Source organism: Megalobrama amblycephala, linkage group LG15 (assembly GCF_018812025.1).
Source record: "Megalobrama amblycephala isolate DHTTF-2021 linkage group LG15, ASM1881202v1, whole genome shotgun sequence".
NCBI lineage: Eukaryota > Metazoa > Chordata > Actinopteri > Cypriniformes > Xenocyprididae > Megalobrama > Megalobrama amblycephala.
This window is the reverse complement of record NC_063058.1, coordinates 33,047,178-33,067,953: the sequence shown is the minus strand read 5'-3', so window position 1 is coordinate 33,067,953 and position 20,776 is coordinate 33,047,178. Positions and strand designations below refer to the sequence as shown.

Below are 20,776 nucleotides of genomic sequence, written 5' to 3'. Positions count from 1 at the left end.
AAGCTGGAAAAATCTGCTTAGCGATTCCCTACTGCTGGGCTCGTAGCGTTTTCTTCCTATCGGGGAGTGAATGACTGACTGGAACTCTGGAACACTGCTGGAATGTTGAACTTGTGATCCTATTTGCGTTTCTCATAAAATGGCTGTTTGGACTGATCTGCTACCGTTACTTTTCCTGGAGATAATCTTGAGTGCTGCTTTCCTGTGCAAAACTTACCTCCACTATGCTAGAGCATTGCTAAAGTTGCAATTGTATTTTTGGTGTTTCCAGGTATATTTGGAGTGGTTTTCAAGGTGGTTGCTTACTGGCCTAAGTCAAAAGACTTGGGTGCCAAGTTTTTACAGATATACATAATTACAGAATACATCAAACAATTAAACATGATCAAATAAAGCATGTTGTATAAGTATTTAAGAAAGTATATTCTTGTATTTCAGGCTCCTAGTAGGAGCTCCCTTTGAGAGGAGCGGCGAACATCAGACAGGTGACGTCTACAGATGTCCACTAGATCGCAAACCTGCCACAAACTGCACACGATTGCATCTAGGTATCATATCACCCATTTGACACCTTAATATTAAGGAGTATTGTGCCAACATTTTGTAATATTTTTCCTTTGGACTTTCAAGGAAAGATATCTCTAAACAATGTGTCTGAACGCAAAGAGAAAATGAGGTTGGGAATGAGTCTCACCTCTAACCCCAAGGATAACAGCTTTGTGGTAATAATTATGTTCACTTTAATGCATTAACTATTTTACTTTCTCAAAGATCTAAGAACTATTAATCAGTGCACATTATTCTAAAGAAATGTCTTAATTTTTCATCAAAATGCTGAATGCACACATCGTTTGTGAACACAGTTTCATGCTGGCTGTGTTTTAGGCATGTGGGCCGCTGTGGTCGTACGAGTGTGGAAGTTCTTACTACAGCACGGGCATCTGTTCAAGAGTCAATAGCAGCTTCAACTTCACCCACAGCATCGCTCCGGCCTTTCAAAGTAATGTCAAACTCTTCATTGATGAAGCTTCTTATGGAATCTGCTTTCATCACATGCATTCTGACAGCATCAGTTTCTCCACAGGATGCGAGACCTACATGGACATAGTGATTGTGTTAGATGGATCTAACTCCATCTACCCCTGGTATGAGGTTCAAGATTTCCTGATAAATGTGCTACAGAAGTTTTACATCGGTCCAGGACAGATCCAGGTGCGTCTGAATTATGACCTGGAAAATCAGTTTGGACCGTTTTGTCTATGCTTTGGTTTGTACAAAAACAGCACTTACCACTGTACTCGTGAGGCTCAGGAACTTCAGCCAAACTTGTGCAAACAAATCTGATAATTCAAGAAAATATACATAATTTTTTTAAATGGCAATTATGATGCATTATGGAAATATCTAGATATATTTTTAAAATTTTAAAGCTAAGTTTCTGTTTCATGCATTAGTTTTTAAAGGCTGGACAACATTACAAGACTTTTCAAATCTGAACAAATTTTAAAACACTAGGCACTACCTTTCATGTCATTCTGAACACAACAAACAGATGCAAAAATGTGGAGCTTTTTGCTAGGAGACACATGACAAATGTAAACAATATGGCTGCATCTGAAATCGCATACTTCCCTACTATATAGTAGGTGAAAAACAGTTTGTGACAAAAGAAGTATGTCCGAATTCACAGTACTCATAAGAGAGCAGGCAAAAATACCCGGATTACCTACTACTTCCGGCGAGATTCTGAAGTGTGCATTCAAATGACACTTTACTATCCCATGAGGCGCCAGGATTTGTGAATGGCAGTGAAACGATGCAACTGATGCTGGTTACGTCACATGATAATGACAACATGACGAATGTAGTATGCTAATGCTATATAGAACATACTTTTTTTTGGTCGTGAAGTAATTACTTATTCAAAAGAAGTACCTACTCAAGAGAGATTGTGATTTGGGACAAAGCCACAGTACTCGGACATACTACTCTTTTGGCATACTGTTGTCCACATACTGTATAGTGGGGAAGTATTCGATTTCTGATACAGCCTATGTGTTCTAAAATTGGCTCAAAAATTCAAACATGTCTGATCTCCGACAAATGAATGGAATCATATTTTAAAGCTAAAAGAAATCAGTCTGTGCTCATGATACACTATGCAATTTTCCGTGAAATCTGTCAAATCAAATTTACAGACTAGCACAGAATCTGGGCCAAAATCTTGCAGTGTATTCCAGTTGAACAACAGAATTTGATATGTAAAAGCAAGTATACTGTAAATTATGCCATCTCACCTGGTGTTGTGTCCTGTTGTCCAGGTAGGTGTGGTGCAGTACGGTGAACGAGTAGTGAACGAGTTTCGGCTGGATGATTTCCGTACAGTTGAGGAGGTTGTAGCGGCAGCTAAGAATATCAACCAGAGAGGCGGAGAGGAGACGCGCACGGCTCTCGGGATTAATGCGGCTCGGTAAACTGGCATATTTGTGTTTGTCTGTCTGCCATTCATAAACGTATGTGCATCGTTATTTACAATGGAAATAAGGCAAAACAAATGAGTCAAGGTGATTTGCAACTGCATAAAATCACAATAAATCGGAGCATTATTTTGGATCAGCTAATTTAAATAATATTAAACTGGCAAATTTGTTTATAATTTAAATCCCTTCTTACCGTCATTTGACATTACTTCCAAGAAGTCGGCAAGTCCTGATTCCAATGAGCATGATGGTATTATGTAATAATACCTTTGTTTTTGCTTTTCGTCATCTGTTTTCATAGCGATTTTGTTGTTTTTATTCTGTTTTTGCCATAAACACAATATGCTCTCGTTCTGTCGTGGCAACATCATGTGGTCAACATGTGAACGTGATGTCTGAACTCTTGATGTCTGAACTCTTTGTGCTTCATGTTACTCTTTGGCTTAACTCAATGTTTTCATGTTAAAAGAACATGTTTCCATCAAGTAGCTCAATTAAATATAGAAAACACGATTTCTATTTCAAATCTGCTTTTCATGGGGCTGGAAAGGGACAGTAAATGTTGAAATAAAGTGTTATTTTATGCATTTTTAGTAAGATGCGAAAATGGGGAGATTAGTTAATGTTCTTTTATGTTGTTGTTTTTGTGCATGTGTGGGTAAGGGGGGGGGGCGCTAATACTGTGGTATTTGAATCAAAGTCAGCCAAAGTTTTATTTTTTGTGTGTGACTCACTCATTGCATATGTATTTATAACAGAACTCAAGGGTTCAAACATGGAGGTCGTCCAGACGCTAAGAAAGTCATGATTGTCATCACTGATGGAGAATCGCATGACAGCCCAGACCTAAAGAAAGCCGTGGAAGAAAGCGAGAAGGATAATATCACCTTGTATGGTATCGCGGTGAGTTACTGCTTCTTTTCAGTAAAATCCTCCAGATGCGTTCTTCAGGTTTACTTTGGTCCGTCAGTCATGTAACTCAAACTCTTGAGTTGTTTTCAAACAGGTGCACAGGTCGAACAGGTGAACATAGCTCAGATATTCCAATGCCGTTCCAGGTTCTTGGCTACTATAATCGGCGAGGGATCAATCCCGAAGCTTTTCTGAGGGAAATCAAGTTCATAGCCACTGATCCTGAGGAGCACTTCTTCAGCGTCACTGATGAGTCGGCCCTGAAGGATATCGTTGATGCTCTAGGAGAGAAGATCTTCAGCTTGGAGGGTATGAACTTTGTGAAATCGGTGAATACATGTTCAACATAAGCATAATCCTATGCTTAAGCCATATCTAGAGACCCGAATGCCACAAAAAACAAACAGACTGCATAGCAACATGCTAAAATCCACTCATAACACTGTGGAAACCACATTTAAAACCACTCAGAAAACCCTATCAACTGCACAGCAACATACAAACTATAGCAACGGCCTGCCAACCATACACAACACATTAGCATCATCACAGTGAATTTTGCACAGCAATACACTCAAAAATGGACTTTTCTGCAGGTACCAACCAGAACGGTACAGCCTTTGGTTTGCAGATGTCTCAAGCTGGATTCTCCTCACATATTGTGGAGGTGAGTGTTTCTGCATCCATTCCATCCAGAAGAAATATAAATATTGACAACAGCGCTAATGCACGGAGAATTATATTAAGTACTCAGTGAGGTGCATAAAATGCTGTTATTTTGCTCTTTGCACTCTGTGTTTGAAGCTCTTGCATTAGCCTGGAGCAGAAACTATGGCATCAGTCAAAATAAAGAGTCATTGAAAGAATGATTCGTTTACCGCTCTGTGCCCATGGGAAAACAAACCTTAGGTACGTCCTTTTAGGGCCCGACAGAAGCATGAAACACCACTCTTTCAATTTAAATAAGGCTTGTTTATGTTTGAAGTTGTTCCACATGCTGTGAGCGGCATGAAAACAGACCGTCTTCTGAGACAAGGACAATTTTTCATGGAGGAGAGGGGTTTGAAGGTCGGGGGCTCTTTTCGTGTTAGATGAAGGACAACTTACCCGGAGAAAAATAACATTTTTTTCATAACTTTCACTGTTGGATCCCAGAAGCTGCTTTTGACAGTGGCAATTCGAGACGGGAGATAACGTCTCGGAAAGTTTTTTTCATTCTTGCCTTCTCTAAGGGAACGAGGTCCAGAGAACACATATGGTTTTGTTGAATTAGGCAGCTTGAGCGAGGAACCCTCACATAAACACTCACACACGTGCCCTTGTGTTTTATATGCACGATTGTGCATGTGACTCTATTTGTAAAGGAAGGCTTTTGCCTTATTTGCTTGTGGCTGTAAATGTTTTTAAAGGAATGACTTTATTTTGTTTTATAAGAAAAAGTTCAGTGTCCATCAAGCCTGCAGTAAATACAACTTAATCAGATGGAAATAAAACGTTTGGAAGTCAGTTTATTAGCTTGGGCCATTGTTTTGTAAAGAGCCTAAGAGGTGCCAGGCCTCAAAACTCTGCTGCAAAATCTAGTTATACTGCTGTCTTCTGCCTATGTTGGTGAAATAGATTTGAAAATCAAATAGAATCTGATTTACTCAATAGGCAACTTGTTTGAATAGCAATTGAAATTGATTCCAAAACTTTGTCATTAGCAAACAACATGATACAAATATTGAATGAATTTATAATTAACTTTTATCTCACATTGTCTGCATCTCTAAGCCTACAATGCATTGTGGGACTCTCCGCAAGGGATGTTGCCGTTTTAGATTTTGGATCGATAGAAGATTTTGGATCTTCTGCCTTCCAAGATCCTTCTTATATAGCCTACGTCTCACATATGTACCATTTCAACCAGATTCCATTACAGAAATACATTTTAATTAATTAGGATACATTTAAATATATTTAAATTTGAAGGAAGGTTAAGCAACAATGTTTTTGGTTGTTTTACCTTTAATCTACTCCAAGCTTATGATTAGTTTCTGTGGTGATGCTCAAAATGATTAGATGGATAATGACAATAAAATACCTGATCACTAATACAAAGTTCTGTCATGAAACTCTAGCTGGCATAGGCTGATAGGTCCTTAACGCAATCTGCTTGCTATCATATAATTATCTACAGGGCACAGCTGATTGGTTCCTGCTGTATTGGTAGCCAATGAGCTCGCTGCTCATTCTATAAATTCTTGGTCACTCGTCAGCATTTGCTGTGGCAGTTGCAGCTCCCCAGCTCCACCTGTATAGATCTGCTATGGGTAATTCATGTGCTATATTGTACAGCAGCAGCATGTCTTACTTGCTCACAGCAGCATGTTATGTATTGGGAGTAGCAAGTCCTGTACTTGCTCTGGAGCAGCAGCAGCAATAACAACAACAGCAGCAGCAACAGCAACAACAACAACAACAACAGCAACAACAACAACAACAACAACAACAACAACAACAACAACAACAACAGCAACAGCAACAACAACAGCAACAACAACAGCAGCACAACGTTTAAATTCTTGGTCACTGGTCAGCATTTGCTGTAGCAGTTGCAGCGTGCTTTCAGAAACCCTCCACCTTCCCCAGCTCCACCTGTACAGATCTGCTATTCATGTAATTCATGTATGTTATGTTGTACAGCAGCAGCATGTCATGTATTGGCAGTAGCAAGTCCCATACTTGCTCTGCTGCAGCAGCAGCAGCAGCAGCAGCAGCAGCAGCAGCAGCAGCAGCAACAGCAGCAGCAACAGCAGCAACAGCAGCAACAACAACAACAACAACAACAACAACAACAACAACAGCAGCAGCAGCAGCAGCAGCAATAACCACCAACAGCAGCAATAACCAACAGCCACAGCAATAACAACAGCAGCAGCAGCAATAACAGCAGCAGCAGCAGCAATAACCACCAACAGCAGCAATAACCAACAGCCGCAGCAATAACAGCAGCAGCACCAGCAGCAATAATCACCAATAGCAGCAATAACCAACAGCCACAGCAATAACAACAGCAGCAAAAACAACAACAGCAGCAATAACCAGCAGTAGCATCAATAACAACAGCCACAGCAATAACCAGCAGTAGCATCAATAACTACAGCAGCAGCAATAACCACAGCAGCAGCAATAACAGCAGCATCAATAACAACAACAACAGCAGCAATAACAACAGCCACAGCAATAACCAGCAGTAGCATCAATAACAACAGCAGCAGCAATAACCACAGCAGCAGCAACCACAGCAGCAGCAATAACAGCAGCAGAAATAACCACAGCAGCAGAAATAACCACAGCAGAAGAAATAACCACAGCAGCAACAACAGCAGCAATAACTACAGCAGCAGCAATAACAACAGCAGCAGCAATAACCACAGCAGCAGCAATAACAGCAGCAGAAATAACTTCAGCAGCAGAAATAACCACAGCAGCAATAACCGCAGCAGCAGCAATAACCGCAGCAGCAATAAGCAATCAGATCTATTCTGAGTTGTCATTACAGAACATTATCCTCTTTATGCTCCTGCAAAGTATTGAAGGACAAAGAAAGAGCTCTATAATCGCACAGACACAATAACACAACATATTAAATGGTAAAATGTTATCTAACTACCTTTAACTATTGAAACCACTGCCATTTTGTTTAGACAGAAACTCATAATTACGTTATTTCTGATTTGATGCGATCACAACATTATACCTGGTTGCTAGGGCATTGCTGGGTGGTTGCTAGTGTATTTTTCATCAACCCACACAATTTGAGGCATCATTAATTTCTTTTGCACAAAGTGTGCAGGACAAGTTATGAGCTGAAGTTTAATACTCAGGATTAGGGTTTTGTTCAGGGGTTTGCCTTTGCAAGCACCACTAATAAAAGCGAATGGAACAACCCACAGAGTGTATTGGAGAGAGTTTATTGTGCAAATGTGCCATGGAACGCTGTCAAAGTGTCCACGTCGACATTGCATGAGGAAAACTTTGGCAGTGAACGCTGCGAGTTTTAGAACTCTAGTCAGACTCACAGATGACTGCTGCACTCGCTCGCATGCATTCAGGATATCATCAAGCCAGAGACTTTTATGTCCAGTTAATCACAAAGGGTTGTCCAGATCACTGATATGACCACTGTCCAAGTCTTCCTCTTGGAGAAGGTTTGTGTTGTATTATTAGTGATGTTTGCTAAGCCACTGTGGAACCCTTTTTTTTTTTAAACTACTTAAAGACTATAATAAAAGCTCATTCAAAATATGAACAAATACGGTTATAGAATATAAATAATACTAAAATAATACTGCAAACACTTTAGCAACTACATTGCAATGCCCTGGAAACAACCTACAACTTTCTAGTATTGTGGCATTGAGTTGTGAACGGGTTAGCATCACTCATTTAGTTAGTTAGTACTGGATATTCAGTCTTACTTTAAAACAGAACTGGAATAGAACTATGACCAAGCATATTTGAATGCAGTGGTGGTATCGGTCAGAAATGGGTTCATTATGGGTTTGAATGCTACAGTCCCAGATGTTAATGCAGAGTTTTTGGCAGGGGCTCTCAGAATCGGTGCGGGAGAGGTTTGGCAAACTATCCGTTTGCATTCCCTATGCCGCTGGAGTCCCTGCCAGGCCGTTTGTCATGATCCCATAATACTCATTGAATCCTCCCAGCAGGTACATGAACCCAGTCCTGATGCAAGACTGTGGGTGTGTGTTTTTTCCTCTACCACTTGTGATTGTATATTTCCCTTTCAAACAACTACCATGGTGTATGGTAAAACTCATTTTTGTATGTGAACAAACAAAAATGCAAACCATTCTCTTAAAGGACGGGATTCTGGTTGGTGCCGTTGGCGCATACGACTGGAACGGAGCTGTTCTGAAGGAGACCCGTCACGGTAAAGTCATCCCACCAAAGTCCTCTTACATGAAAGAGTTTCCAGAGGAACTGAAGAACCATGGAGCATATCTGGGTAAGAAAAATTAACCGTTTTTAGTTAGTACATAACGAGGATCTGATTCCATGATGGACAAAAATCAATATGTACTCACCATTGAGTCATTCAAAAACCCTTATGACTTTCTTTCTTCTGTGGAACATAAAAGAATTGGTCAAGAATGTTCACTCTGTTCTCTACCAGTATTATTTGTGCAAACACATATTAAAACCCATCAAATCAAGATGACCTACAAAGTTTAAATAGATGGGAGTGTAAGAGTGCTACGAAGAGGAATATAAGACTGTTCAGTCTGTTCTTCAAAGTTATCAGGTCTTACTTGTGTAGTATGGACTATTTCAATACATAAGGTTAACTACTTAACTAACTTAACCAGCAGACGACATCAGCACCAAACCAGCATGGAAATACTGTGCATCCGGAAAGTATGTTACATTCATGGATTCAATTCATTATTTTCCTCAAAATTCTACAAACAATAGCTCATAATGATAACATGAAATAAGTTTGTTTGAAATCTTTGTAAATGTAAAAAAAAAAGAAAATATCACATGTACACAAGTATTCACAGCCTTCGCTCAATACTTTGTTGAAGCACCTTTGGCACCAATTACAGCCTCAAGTCTTTTTGAATATGATGTTACAAGTTTTGCACATCTATTTTTGGGCAGTTTCTCCCTTTCTTCTTTGAAGGACCTCTCAAGCTCCATCAGGTTGGATGGGGAGTGTCAGTGCACAGCAAATCTCTCCAGAGATGTTCAAGCTTGGGCTCTGGCTGGGCCACTCAAGGACATTCACAGAGTTATCCCTGTAGCCACTCCTTTGTTATCTTGGCTGTGTACTTAGGGTTGTTGTCCTGTTGGGAGATGAACCTTCGCGCCAGTCTGAGGTCCAGGGCGCTCTGGAACAGGTTTTCATCAAGAATGTCTCTGTATATTCCTGCATTCATCTTTCCCTTGATCCTGACTAGTGTCCCAGTTCCTGCCGCTGAAAGACATCCCCACAGCATGAAGCTGCCACCACCATGCTTCACTGTAGGGATGGTGAACATGATTTCACTAAGTACAATATGTTCCTGGATCAACATCTTTGTTGATCCTGGAACAACATTCCAATCAACCAATCAGATTTGAGGGACAAGTTTACCATTTATGTCAAGTTTAGGCTTGCAACCAGGGTTAGGTGCTTCCACAGCAGTGTTATTCAACTATCATTTCCCTCTGATTTTAGGGATAAGTTATGGTTTAGGTTAGGTTTAGGGGTTGGGAAAAGGTTAGGACTAAATTTTCGGATAGGAATGTTGTTCCAGGATCAACAAAATATGTTGATCCAGGAACATGTCTTACTTGGCAAAATCACGGTGACCCTGTAGGGATAGTATTGGCCAGGTGATGAGCAGTGCCTGGTTTCCTCCAGACATGACGCTTGCTATTCAGGCCAAATAGTTCAATCTTTGTTTCATCAGACCAGAGAATTTTGCTTCTCATGGTCTGAGAGTCCTTCAGGTGCCTTTTGGCAAACTCCAGGCTGGCTGTCATGTGCCTTTCACTGAGGAGTACAGGCCTGATTAGTGGAGTGCTGCAGAGATGGTTGTTTTTCTGGAAGGTTCTCCTCTCTCCACAGAAAAACCCTGGAGCTCTGTCAGAGTGACCATCCGGTTCTTGGTCACCTCCCTGACTAAGGCCCTTCTCCCCCAATAGCTCAGTTTGGCCGGGCGACCCGCTCTAGGAAGAGTCCTGGTGGTTCCAAACTTTTTCCATTTGTGGATAATTGAGGCCACTGTCCTCATTGGGACCTTTAATGCTGCAGACATTTTTCTGTACCCTTCCCCAAATCTGTGCCTCGATACAATCCTGTCTCGGAGGTCTACAGACAATTCCTTGGACTTCATGGCTTGGTTTGTACTCTGACATGCACTGTTATCTGTGGGACCTTATATAGATAGGTGTGTGCCTTTCCAAATCATGTCCAATCAACTGAATTTACCACCAGTGGAAGTTGTAGAAACATCTCAAGGATGATCAGTGGAAACAGGATGCACCTGAGCTCAATTTTGAGTGCCATGGCAAAGGCTGTGAATACTTATGTACATGTGATTTTTTTCATTTTTTATTTGTAATAAATTTGCAAAAAAAAAAAAAAAAAAAAAACTTCTTAAACATTGTCATTATGGGCTATTGTTTGTAGAATTTTGAGGAAAATAATGAATTTAATCAATTTTGGAATAAGGCTGTAACAGAAAAAGTGAAACGCTGTGAATACTTTCCAGATGCACTATACATGCTGTCTTTTGTCTCTAAAATATTATTAATGTTCATTTGCATTGTGCATTTTTCCACAAAAAAAGTCAATTGACAGATAGCTTGTATTTATTTAAAAATTTGACAATTGTTTCTAGGGTACATGGTGTCCTCAGTGGTCTCGGATCTGTATGGTCAGCTGTACGTTGCTGGAGCCCCTCGATTCAACCACACAGGGAAGGTCATCATCTTCACCCTGACTAACAGTGGCAACCTCACCATACTGCATTCTCTCTACGGACAGCAGGTAAAGCAAAGTACATACTACAAGACTGAAGATCACCACACTTTCATGTTTTAAAGAAGTACTGTGGAAGGTGTTTACATGGTACTTCAAAGTAGTGTTGTCAAAAGTACAGACTTCGGTACCAAGTCGGTACTGCAATTTAAAAAATGTGATGATACCAGCATTTCCCCCTAGAATTTTGAGCGCTGTTGAGCAGATTCTTAAACACCTCTGATTGCCCCTTGTATTCACGCGCTCAACAGATATGTCTGTGATTGGCTACAATGATCAACGCTTCAAAAACATGTCGCAAATACACATCTTTGGTGCTTGGAAACAGGAGCATTTGAAAGAAGGCATCTATCAGCAGATCCCTAATATATCCGCTGATAGATGCCTGCTTTCAAACGCTCCCATGTGTATCTGTGTAAGCCCTTGTGAAGAGTGTCAAATATGTCCATTTACAACATGTTTCTGAAGTGTTGATCATTGTAGCCAATCACAGACATATCTGTTGAGCGCATGAATACAATGGCCATTCAGAAGTGTTTAAGAATCTGCTCAACAGCGCTCAAAATGCTAGGGGAAAATGCTGATGTCGTCACATTTTTAAAATTTCAGTACCGACTTGGTACCGAAGTTGGTACTTTTGACAACACTAAAGTACTTCCAAGAATACCATGGTACCACCAACCATGGCAGGGATCGACAATAAGGCTTACTACAAACTGAAAACCTTATGGTTGGGCCCAGTGAAAATGTTGGTGGGAGAAGTAAAAATCTAAATTACTGCCAAAAATATCCTTATTTTTGAGTAATGCACGGTAGTATCACAATACATTTTGGTACTTCATGCAGATACCAGATCATACCCAGGTAAAAAAAAAGTAAATTTCTATAATGTACTTAAAGTGCTCTATTTTCGTGCACTAATTTTGTACTTAATATACTTAAAATTCTTCTTTAGTACTTACTTAAGATCATCTTAAGAACATCTAAGTGTACTCAACTGTGCTATTTTGAGACACCATGAAATTTGAATTAAAATGTGCTTTTAATATACTATCTCAAAAATGTATTTAGATACCACTTATAGTACATTTGAACCCATAGTGTACTACAAAATATATATTTTTAAGTAGATATAGAAGTGTACCTTTTTTTTTTCCACCTGGGTAGCCACCTGCCTGTTTAGACTGGTTTTAAATCTGGCTGAGCAGCCATCAAGTGTGCATACTGTCCTGACAAATGAAACGGCAACAATGAGCAACAACATAGTATTATAAGTTTCATTAAAGTGCTCTTGGAAGGTTCGTATTTACGGATTGTTGGGAAGTCTTAATTACAATGTTCAAATCACTTTGGCTGGAGCAATATAGCGATGCACCTTTTCTACAAAAAATACAGCAAGATTTTTAACTACTTCTGCAAAATCATGAATAAAGAATGTGGATCATGTGTTTTGCTTATTTACATGCTGTGCTGTAAACTGAATTGTTTATTCAATATTGGAATTGTACAAGAGTGCAAGAGTCAGAGCAAAAATAGCCCATTTATAATGTTCTTCTCCATCATTTGATAAACTACTGCCACCTATCAGAACAAAACATACATAATCGCCTCTTTTAAACAAAATTCCTTTTACGACCTGCTTTCCACAGATGGTAATAGTGTAATGTTAATTGCACCAGGGAAATAGTGCTGTTTTGTCAATAATCTATAATAGGACTAATTTGCATTAAATAGTGCATGTAAAAGTAGTGTGTGCTTGGCCTAAATGGTGAACGTTTCTCCTAACTCCTTCCTTAATCCATCTGTCTGCATTTTTCCATCATACCTTCTTCTCTCTGAAACGGTGGCGTGTTTGATTGGAGAGGCACATCAGTAGATTAATGCAGACCATGTGTGTGGACAGGAGACAGCGTGTGAAGGTCTAGACTCAGTCACCCGCTCCAGATGGGCAGGCGTCTCTGCGGCCCATGTGAATCTCATCTGCACGTGTGTGTGTGTGTGTTTGTGTACGCATGGCCTGCAGTGAATGCACACAATAAACGCTTACCGTTTCAAACGCTGCCGGTCGCCGACCACAACATTTAGCTATCAACCTGTTATGCACCAGACCGTGTGTGTGAGTGTGAGCCCTTAGGGAAGCACTTAGACGGGAATGTGATAAAGTACGTCTCCTGTTTTCTGGCATTTGTAAAGCCGACAGGAACTTTCAAGGTTGAAATGCGAGATCAGCACAGCGTGGTAACTGAAGAATCTGCCATACAATGTGTGTTCCATCACTGAAGCAAAAGTACAATATCACATTGTGTGGCTATTGAAATACACTTTTCTCTGGTTAGTGTGAAATTTTAACTTTCAGTAAAAGGAAATACTTTAAAAATAAATAAATAAATAAAATAAACATCATTACAATGTCAGGCGCATTCAAATCACTTAGGAGCAAGTCGACGAAGTACCTTTTCTACAAAAATTACAGCAATACTTTGAAATCTAAACTGTGAATCATTTTGACACGCAATTGATTCAATTTTCAAATGATTTGAAGTTTCTAAAACATCGCTTCTCCCATCACACCACATCATTTTGTGGTTCCTCAGATCATTAATCTTGTGGCTAAGTGATCAAACTTACGATTCCCACCAGGTGAATGATAAAAAGGGTAAAAATAAATCCCAGAAATTTACATTGAAGGAGGGACATATCACATAGACCAGTTCTCAACAAGGGGGCCGGGGACCAAAAGGTGGCCTCAAGTTGACAAAATTAGCGTTAAAATAAGTTAAAACAACTAAAAATTAAGATATTTCTTATTATTTGGCCATTTTTGTAATGAATAAACATTATTCCAGTTATGCCAAGCAAAAACGTTGAAAACCGCTGGCATAGACCACCCTAGCAACCGCACAGAACAATTATTTACATGGCCTAATGTATGTGGATATCAAATGCTGACAGAGTGTGTTTTTGGTGAATTGTAGATCGGGTCGTATTATGGAAGTGAGTTGGCACCAATTGATCTGGATGATGATGGATTGACGGATCTTTTACTTGTTGGAGCTCCGATGTACTTCTACAGAGGGTGGGAGAAAGGCCGAATTTACATCTACTCCATAAACTCACAGGTGACAACATCCTACACAACACCATAATGTTATCTCAAAGAATACTGGTCCTCAGAAAGACTATAGGCCTACGCACCGTTTACAGTAGACGCCACTTGTTTGTGTAGGTCTACCTCACGGTAAATCTACAGCACCACAGCAAAATAAATTATATATTTTTTGTTACCTGAGTGGTGAGTTTGCAGGCTGCGTCGAATATGAGGTAAAAAGATCGTGTTTTGAGTTGCTCTCCCGAACTGCACGTAAAAATGAGCATATAGCGCGGGCTGCGAGACACTCTTATGAGCCGATTCTTTTAATTAATCATTCAACAGACTCACGAGTCACGAACTACAAGTTTGAACAGTGGGTTTGAGTCAGTGCTGAATCAACACCGCTTTTTTAAGGCAAACAGCTCCACTGCAAAGTAATTGTTTTTGTTACCTGAGTGGTGAGCTTGCAGGCTGAATTTAATATCATGAGGTAAAAAGAGTTGTCCTTCCGAGCAGCACGTAAAAACAAACATGCGACGCGACTGTAATCTGATTCATTAGAAAATAACATGTGAACCGATTCCCTAGGCCGTAGTCCGATTCGCCAGCAAATGACTCTCTCGAGACGGTTATTTCAGTGTACAGTGGTGTGTTTCACACACAAAAATGTCTCTTATTAGTCGTTTCTTTAATGAATTGTTCAAATGTCTCAGGAAATCAGGAATTACTAGTTTGAACAGTGAGTTTCAGTCAGTGAATTAACGAATCCTTTAATGAATGAACTCAATCCGTCAGAACGATTACTGAAAAATGTGAATTACTGTAATATGTTGTTATTTTCAAGTGAAAATGCATGTTTTGTGTATACGATTCGTGAACTGTATAAATGCTCGTTCATATGGAACATGTTATTATATATTATACATATTATTATATGTTAAATTTTTGTGTTTTGTGCTTTGAAAAAGATTATATAATTAATGAATGTTGTACAGTATTGGCAAGACTAGGTAAATAAACTAAATATATAGCAGTTTGATGAAGGAACCAGAAAAAAAGTCAGCAGATTATTTTTTTTTATCAAAAAAATACCAATTAAGTTGTGAGGTGACAGCATTATGAGGTCATGTGCATACTTCACGCTTGTATACTAGTGCTCCATTCTGAACACAACCATTTTAATGAATACTTTCTCTCTCTGCAGGGCTCTTTTATACCAGATGGGACTCTTGGGCCATCAGAACAGACCCATGATTCTCGTTTTGGTGCGGCTATGTCCGCCCTTCCGGACTTGAATGGTGACGGCTTCAGGGAGCTGGTAGTGGGCGCGCCATTGGAGGACAATCACAAAGGAGCTATCTATCTCTTCTATGGCCGACAAAAAAGCATCCAACCCAAATACAAACAGGCAAGCGCTGAGAGTCACTGATTTTACTTTATTAAAGGATTAGTTCACCCCAAAATGAAAATTATGTCATTAATTACTCACCCTCATGTCGTTCCACACCCGTAAGACCTTTGTTTATCTTTGGAACGCAAATTAAGATATTTTTGATAAAATCCGATGGCTCAGCGAGGCCTCCATAGCCAGCAATGACATTTCCTCTATCAAGATCCATTAATGTACTAAAAACATATTTAAATCAGTTCATATGAGTACAGTGGTTCAATATTAATATTATAAAGCGACGAAAATATTTTTGGTGCGCCAAAAAAACAAAACAAAATAACTACTTATTTAGTGATGGCCGATTTCAAAACACTGCTTCAGGAAGATTCGGAGCGTTATGAATCCGCAGTTCGGAGCGCCAAAGTCATGTGATTTCAGCAGTTTGGCGGTTTGACTCGCGATCTGAATCATGATTCGATACGCTGATTTGTTATGCTCCGAAGCTTCCTGAAGCAGTGTTTTGAAATCGGCCATCACTAAATAAGTCGCTATTTTTTTTTCACCAAAAATATTTTTTCCGCTTTATAATATTAATATTGAACCACTGTACTCACATGAACTGATTTAAATATGTTTTTAGTGCATTAATGGATCTTGAGAGAGGAAATGTCATTGCTGGCTATGCAGGACTCATTGAGCCATCGGATTTCAACAAAAATATCTTAATTTGTGTTCCGAAGATTAATGAAGGTCTTACGGGTGTGAAACAGCATGAGGGTGAATAATAAATGACAGAATTTTCATTTTTGGGTGAACTAACCCTATAAACGCCATTCCAGAAATGCCAAATTACTAAATATAATAACATTTATGATCTTTTTCACATTCCCAGCTAACAGGAAATGTTCTCAGAACATTCTGACAAAAGTTATGAACAAACGTTCTTCCAGTAACGTTAAAAGAACGTTTGTTCAAAGTTATCTGGTCTTTAATAATGCTCTCAGAATGTTAGTGCATGGAATGTTTTTTCTGGAATTTTTGTAAATGTAACTACTTGTTTTAGAATGTTCAGAGAGTAACATCCCCATAATGTTTGCAGAATGAGAATGATTTTCATAACCAAGAAAAAGCGTTTTAAAAACTGGACGTTTTCAGAGAACATTCAGAAATAACGTTTTCATATTAATTGTGACATTAGCAAAACATTCTTTGTTAGTTATTTCTTAATCATGAATCATTCTCTACCTCAGAGAATAGCCGGGGGTGACATCTCTCCAGGTCTCCGTTATTTCGGCCGCAGTGTGCATGGGATGATGGATGTAAATGGAGATAAGCTCATAGATCTCTCTGTGGGCTCTTTAGGGGCCGCAGTTCTGCTTTGGTGAGTTTGAACCATTCACATTAGGAGAAACAAAGATGATACACAAGAGAACTCCATTAAGTCTCCTCTTCACGTGTTTTCAAACAGGTCTCGCAGTGTTGTTCGTGTTGGAATCAGCATTAATTTTGAGCCTTCAAAAATCAATGTTTTTAATAAAGACTGCATCCGAGGAGGCCGGGAGGTGTCGTGTATGTTGGCCAACGTTTGCCTGAATGTCACGGCACAGACACCGATGACAGATCCAAAGAGAGTCGGTATGTAACTGGATGTCCATTAGCGAACCTGAATGATAAAAGCACATTTGTTGTATTTTCCAGTGTCCTGTGCCTGTGTGTAATCTCTTTCAGATGTTACCATGAAAGGTCACTTCTTAATATTAGAACAGTTTTTCCTAATGCACAAAGCCTCCGGCCAGAGAGAAAACACTTTAATCCCGGCATTTAGAGAGAGAGAAGCCCATGGAAACCATCGTAAAATGGTGTCAGGCATCCCCTTCATTTCCCATCTGGAACTTATAGGATCAGGTCCAGAGGGTCATACGTGCATTTAAACTGAGAGTCATAGACCATATTCAGCTCTTTATCAAACATGATCCAATGGCAATATTTTTTACTCTTTAAACAGCGTTATGATATAATGAAACAAAATGCTTTTTTATCTGTACGCGGCAGGGTTTTGCTTCAGGTGGAACTGATAAAACTGCAGTTTCTTTCGGCTTTTTTCCCTCCATTTGGCCTAAACACTATATTCGTGGTCATTCGGTTTGAAATTATATTTTTCAGATTTTCCCTCACTGCATTCTCTCTGTATTTATGATTCTTTGCAGCTTTTGGCCAATGCCTACAATGCGCTGGATTCTTAACTGGAAACCAAAGTAAATAACAAATGTTTACTCTGAATTCTTGCACCCGGGAAGTTGACACTATTATGACTAAAAGTTTGCTAAGAAGTATTTCCTACTAAAGCAAGGCGGTATTTGACTCTAGAAAGCGTATTCATAGCATTAACAGACAGGTGGGAGTGGCCTTGGATGGGAACATGCCCAGTGCATTATGGTTGTTGGAGTTTTCCTACCTATTTGGCAAAAGGGAAGACAACAACCTTTTTTTAATCTGTATTCTTTACGCAGGTAGCACCGATTTAAATTATTTATTTATTTATTTTTTGCCTTTCTTCTGTATAAGCAGCCAATTTTTACTGAAAGCCCATTTTGCGATTAAGATAATTTTTAAGATACTTGAGAAGCAAAATTACTTAAGATTTAAAGTCTTGTTTTCTGAAAAATTGATCAGAATGAAGTGACTTTATGCTTAAAACAAGAACAAATATCTGCCAGGGCATTCAGACAAATAATATTGTTTTAAATTTACATTAAGTTTATTTTTTTGACCCCACTGGCAGATATTTTGTCTTATTTTAAGAATAAACTCGCTTAATTTTGATCAGTTTTTCAGTATACAAGACTTAAAGGTGCCATAGAATTGAAAATTGAATTGACCTTGGCATAATTGAATAACAAGAGTTCAGTACATGGAAATGACATACAGTTCCTTATTCTTGTGTAAATCTCATGTGTTTAAAAGACCTCAGAAGAACAGGCAAATCTCAACATAACACCGACTGTTACGTAACAGTCGGGATCATTAATATGTACGCCCCCAATATTTGCATATGCCAGCCCATGTTCAAGGCATTACACAAGCCAGTATTAACGTCTGGAGCAGCACAGCCGAATCAACAGATTTTATGCAGGTAAGCAAGCAAGAACAATAGCGGAAAATGGCAGATGGAGCAATAATAACTGACATGATCCATGATATCATGATATTTTTAGTGATATTTGTAAATTGTCTTTCTAAATGTTTTGTTAGCATGTTGCTAATGTACTGTTAAATGTGGTTAAAGTTACCATCGTTTCTTACTGTATTCACGGAGACAAGAGCCGTCGCTATTTTCATTTTTAAACACTTGCAGTCTGTATAATTCATAAACATCTTCATTCTTTATAAATCTCTCCAACAGTGTAGCTTTAGCCGTTAGCCACGGAGCGCTATCAAACTCATTCAGAATCAAATGTAAACATCTAAATAAATACTATACTTACATGATCTGATGCATGCAGCATGCATGACGAACACTTTGTAAAGATCCATTTTGAGGGTTATATTAGCTGTGTGAACTTTGTTTATGCAATCTATTATAGAGTCGCGAGCTCGGGGGCGGGGACTGCGAGGATTTAAAGGGGAAGCAGCCTGAATCAGCGCATTTATAATGATGCCCCAAAATAGGCAGTTAAAAAATTAATAAAAAAAAAAAATCTATGGGGTATTTTGAGCTGAAACTTCACAGACACATTCAGGGGACACCTTAGACTTATATTACATCTTGTGAAAAAGCATTCTATGGCACCTTTAATATCTTCAGTTATTTTGCTTCAGTAAATGTGTTTTGATTTAAGAATGTTTAGATATTTGTACTGGAAAACAGGTCAAAAATACTGAGGAAGTGCATAATCAGAGATGTTGACATTGAGATTTTATCCTACTGTTCAGCGCTGAGGTACAGCTTTGGTTTCGAGGAGAGCAGATATTTTCCCAGAGCCGTGTTAGACAGCACAGAGGACCCGCAGCCCAGAGACGTCACCCTGCGGCCGGACTCAAACTACTGCCTGCAAGTGTTTTTCCATGTTCATGTGAGACACTTTCTGTGCATATAATCATGTTGCAGACGCGTTTATCCATTTCAGCTGAAATTATTTCATTTTTATGTAGCAAAGGAGAGTGTGGAGTGAGACTAGAGACCTGAAACTAGCAGCTACATACTAGCAAGATAAAAAAAAAAATGTTTATTCAGCAAGGACACATTAAAAAGGTTCAGCAAAGACATTTATAATATTATAAAAGATTTCTACTTCAAATAAATGCTGTTCTTTGAACTATCAAAGAATCCTGAAAGAAAACCTATCACACAAAAATATGAACTGTTTTCAACATTGATAATAATCATAAATGTTTCTTGAGTATCAAATCATCATATTAGAATGATTTCTGAAGGATCATGTGACACTGAAGACTGGAGTAATGATGCTGAAAATTCAGCTTTGATCACAGGAATAAATTACACTTTCATATATATTTACATAGAAAACAGCTGTAATAATAATGTAATAATGTTTGATTTTGACTTTAATTTTCAGCAGAAGAGACTTCTTTCAAAAACATTAAAAAATCTTACCAACAAACACAGGTGTATTTAGAAAATCGGTAAATTAAACAGTTTATCTACAGTACATTATACACAAATATTTATGCGCATAATGCTGTGATTAACCAATCAGAATTGAATATTCCAGAAACTATAAAAATTGCTTGTTTTTATGAAATATCCACTGTGGTCATGCTTGATTTACATCAAATATTTCACACTGCTTCTACCAGAGTAATGGTTGTCAATATTTGATGATTGCATGTATTAATATTTATGAATATTTATGAATATTAATGTTTCTGAACCTTAAAAAAAAAAATTTAGGCTTAAATTTAAGATTTAAGTATTTGATTTGCATATAAAATTACACAGTTTTAACATAAACTAATGAACTCAATGTGATACATATTTGTCAGTCATGGTTTCTGGTAATTCATGGCATAGTTTATTATTAATTTATTTGATCTATTTGATTTTGCATTTATTCAAATCACTTAGAATCAGCTTAAATTTGTTCAATTTTTTAATGGTTAAACAAGTGGGAACAAGCTAAATTCAGTTATTGAAAATGTAAGAAATTGAAACAAATTGGATTTATTGATGATAAATATATAAAGCTGTTTATTAAAACACTTTGAAAGTATTAGTACTTATGCAGAAATCTGACCTGTTTCATTTACGTATGACTGACAAGTATGCATCACATTAAGTTTATTAGTTTGTGTAATCCAAATGGATTATATGCATTTCAAATACGCACATCCTAAATATTTTAGTGAAT

General features: G+C 38.5%; 1 protein-coding gene across 1 annotated transcript in view; it reads left to right on the top strand.

The window, feature by feature from the left end:
* The window catches only part of itga11b (integrin, alpha 11b), a 43,351-nt gene that overhangs the window by 10,387 nt on the left and 12,188 nt on the right, over positions 1–20,776 (top strand). The window contains exons 3-17 of the mRNA XM_048159495.1: positions 439–548; positions 631–722; positions 886–1,000; positions 1,085–1,212; positions 2,322–2,470; positions 3,239–3,383; positions 3,539–3,701; positions 3,989–4,059; positions 8,259–8,403; positions 10,787–10,935; positions 13,902–14,045; positions 15,222–15,425; positions 16,658–16,788; positions 16,876–17,042; positions 19,341–19,480. Of these exons, the coding sequence (XP_048015452.1) occupies positions 439–548; positions 631–722; positions 886–1,000; positions 1,085–1,212; positions 2,322–2,470; positions 3,239–3,383; positions 3,539–3,701; positions 3,989–4,059; positions 8,259–8,403; positions 10,787–10,935; positions 13,902–14,045; positions 15,222–15,425; positions 16,658–16,788; positions 16,876–17,042; positions 19,341–19,480 (2,053 nt within the window). The remainder of the gene's footprint in view (positions 1–438; positions 549–630; positions 723–885; positions 1,001–1,084; positions 1,213–2,321; positions 2,471–3,238; positions 3,384–3,538; positions 3,702–3,988; positions 4,060–8,258; positions 8,404–10,786; positions 10,936–13,901; positions 14,046–15,221; positions 15,426–16,657; positions 16,789–16,875; positions 17,043–19,340; positions 19,481–20,776) is intronic.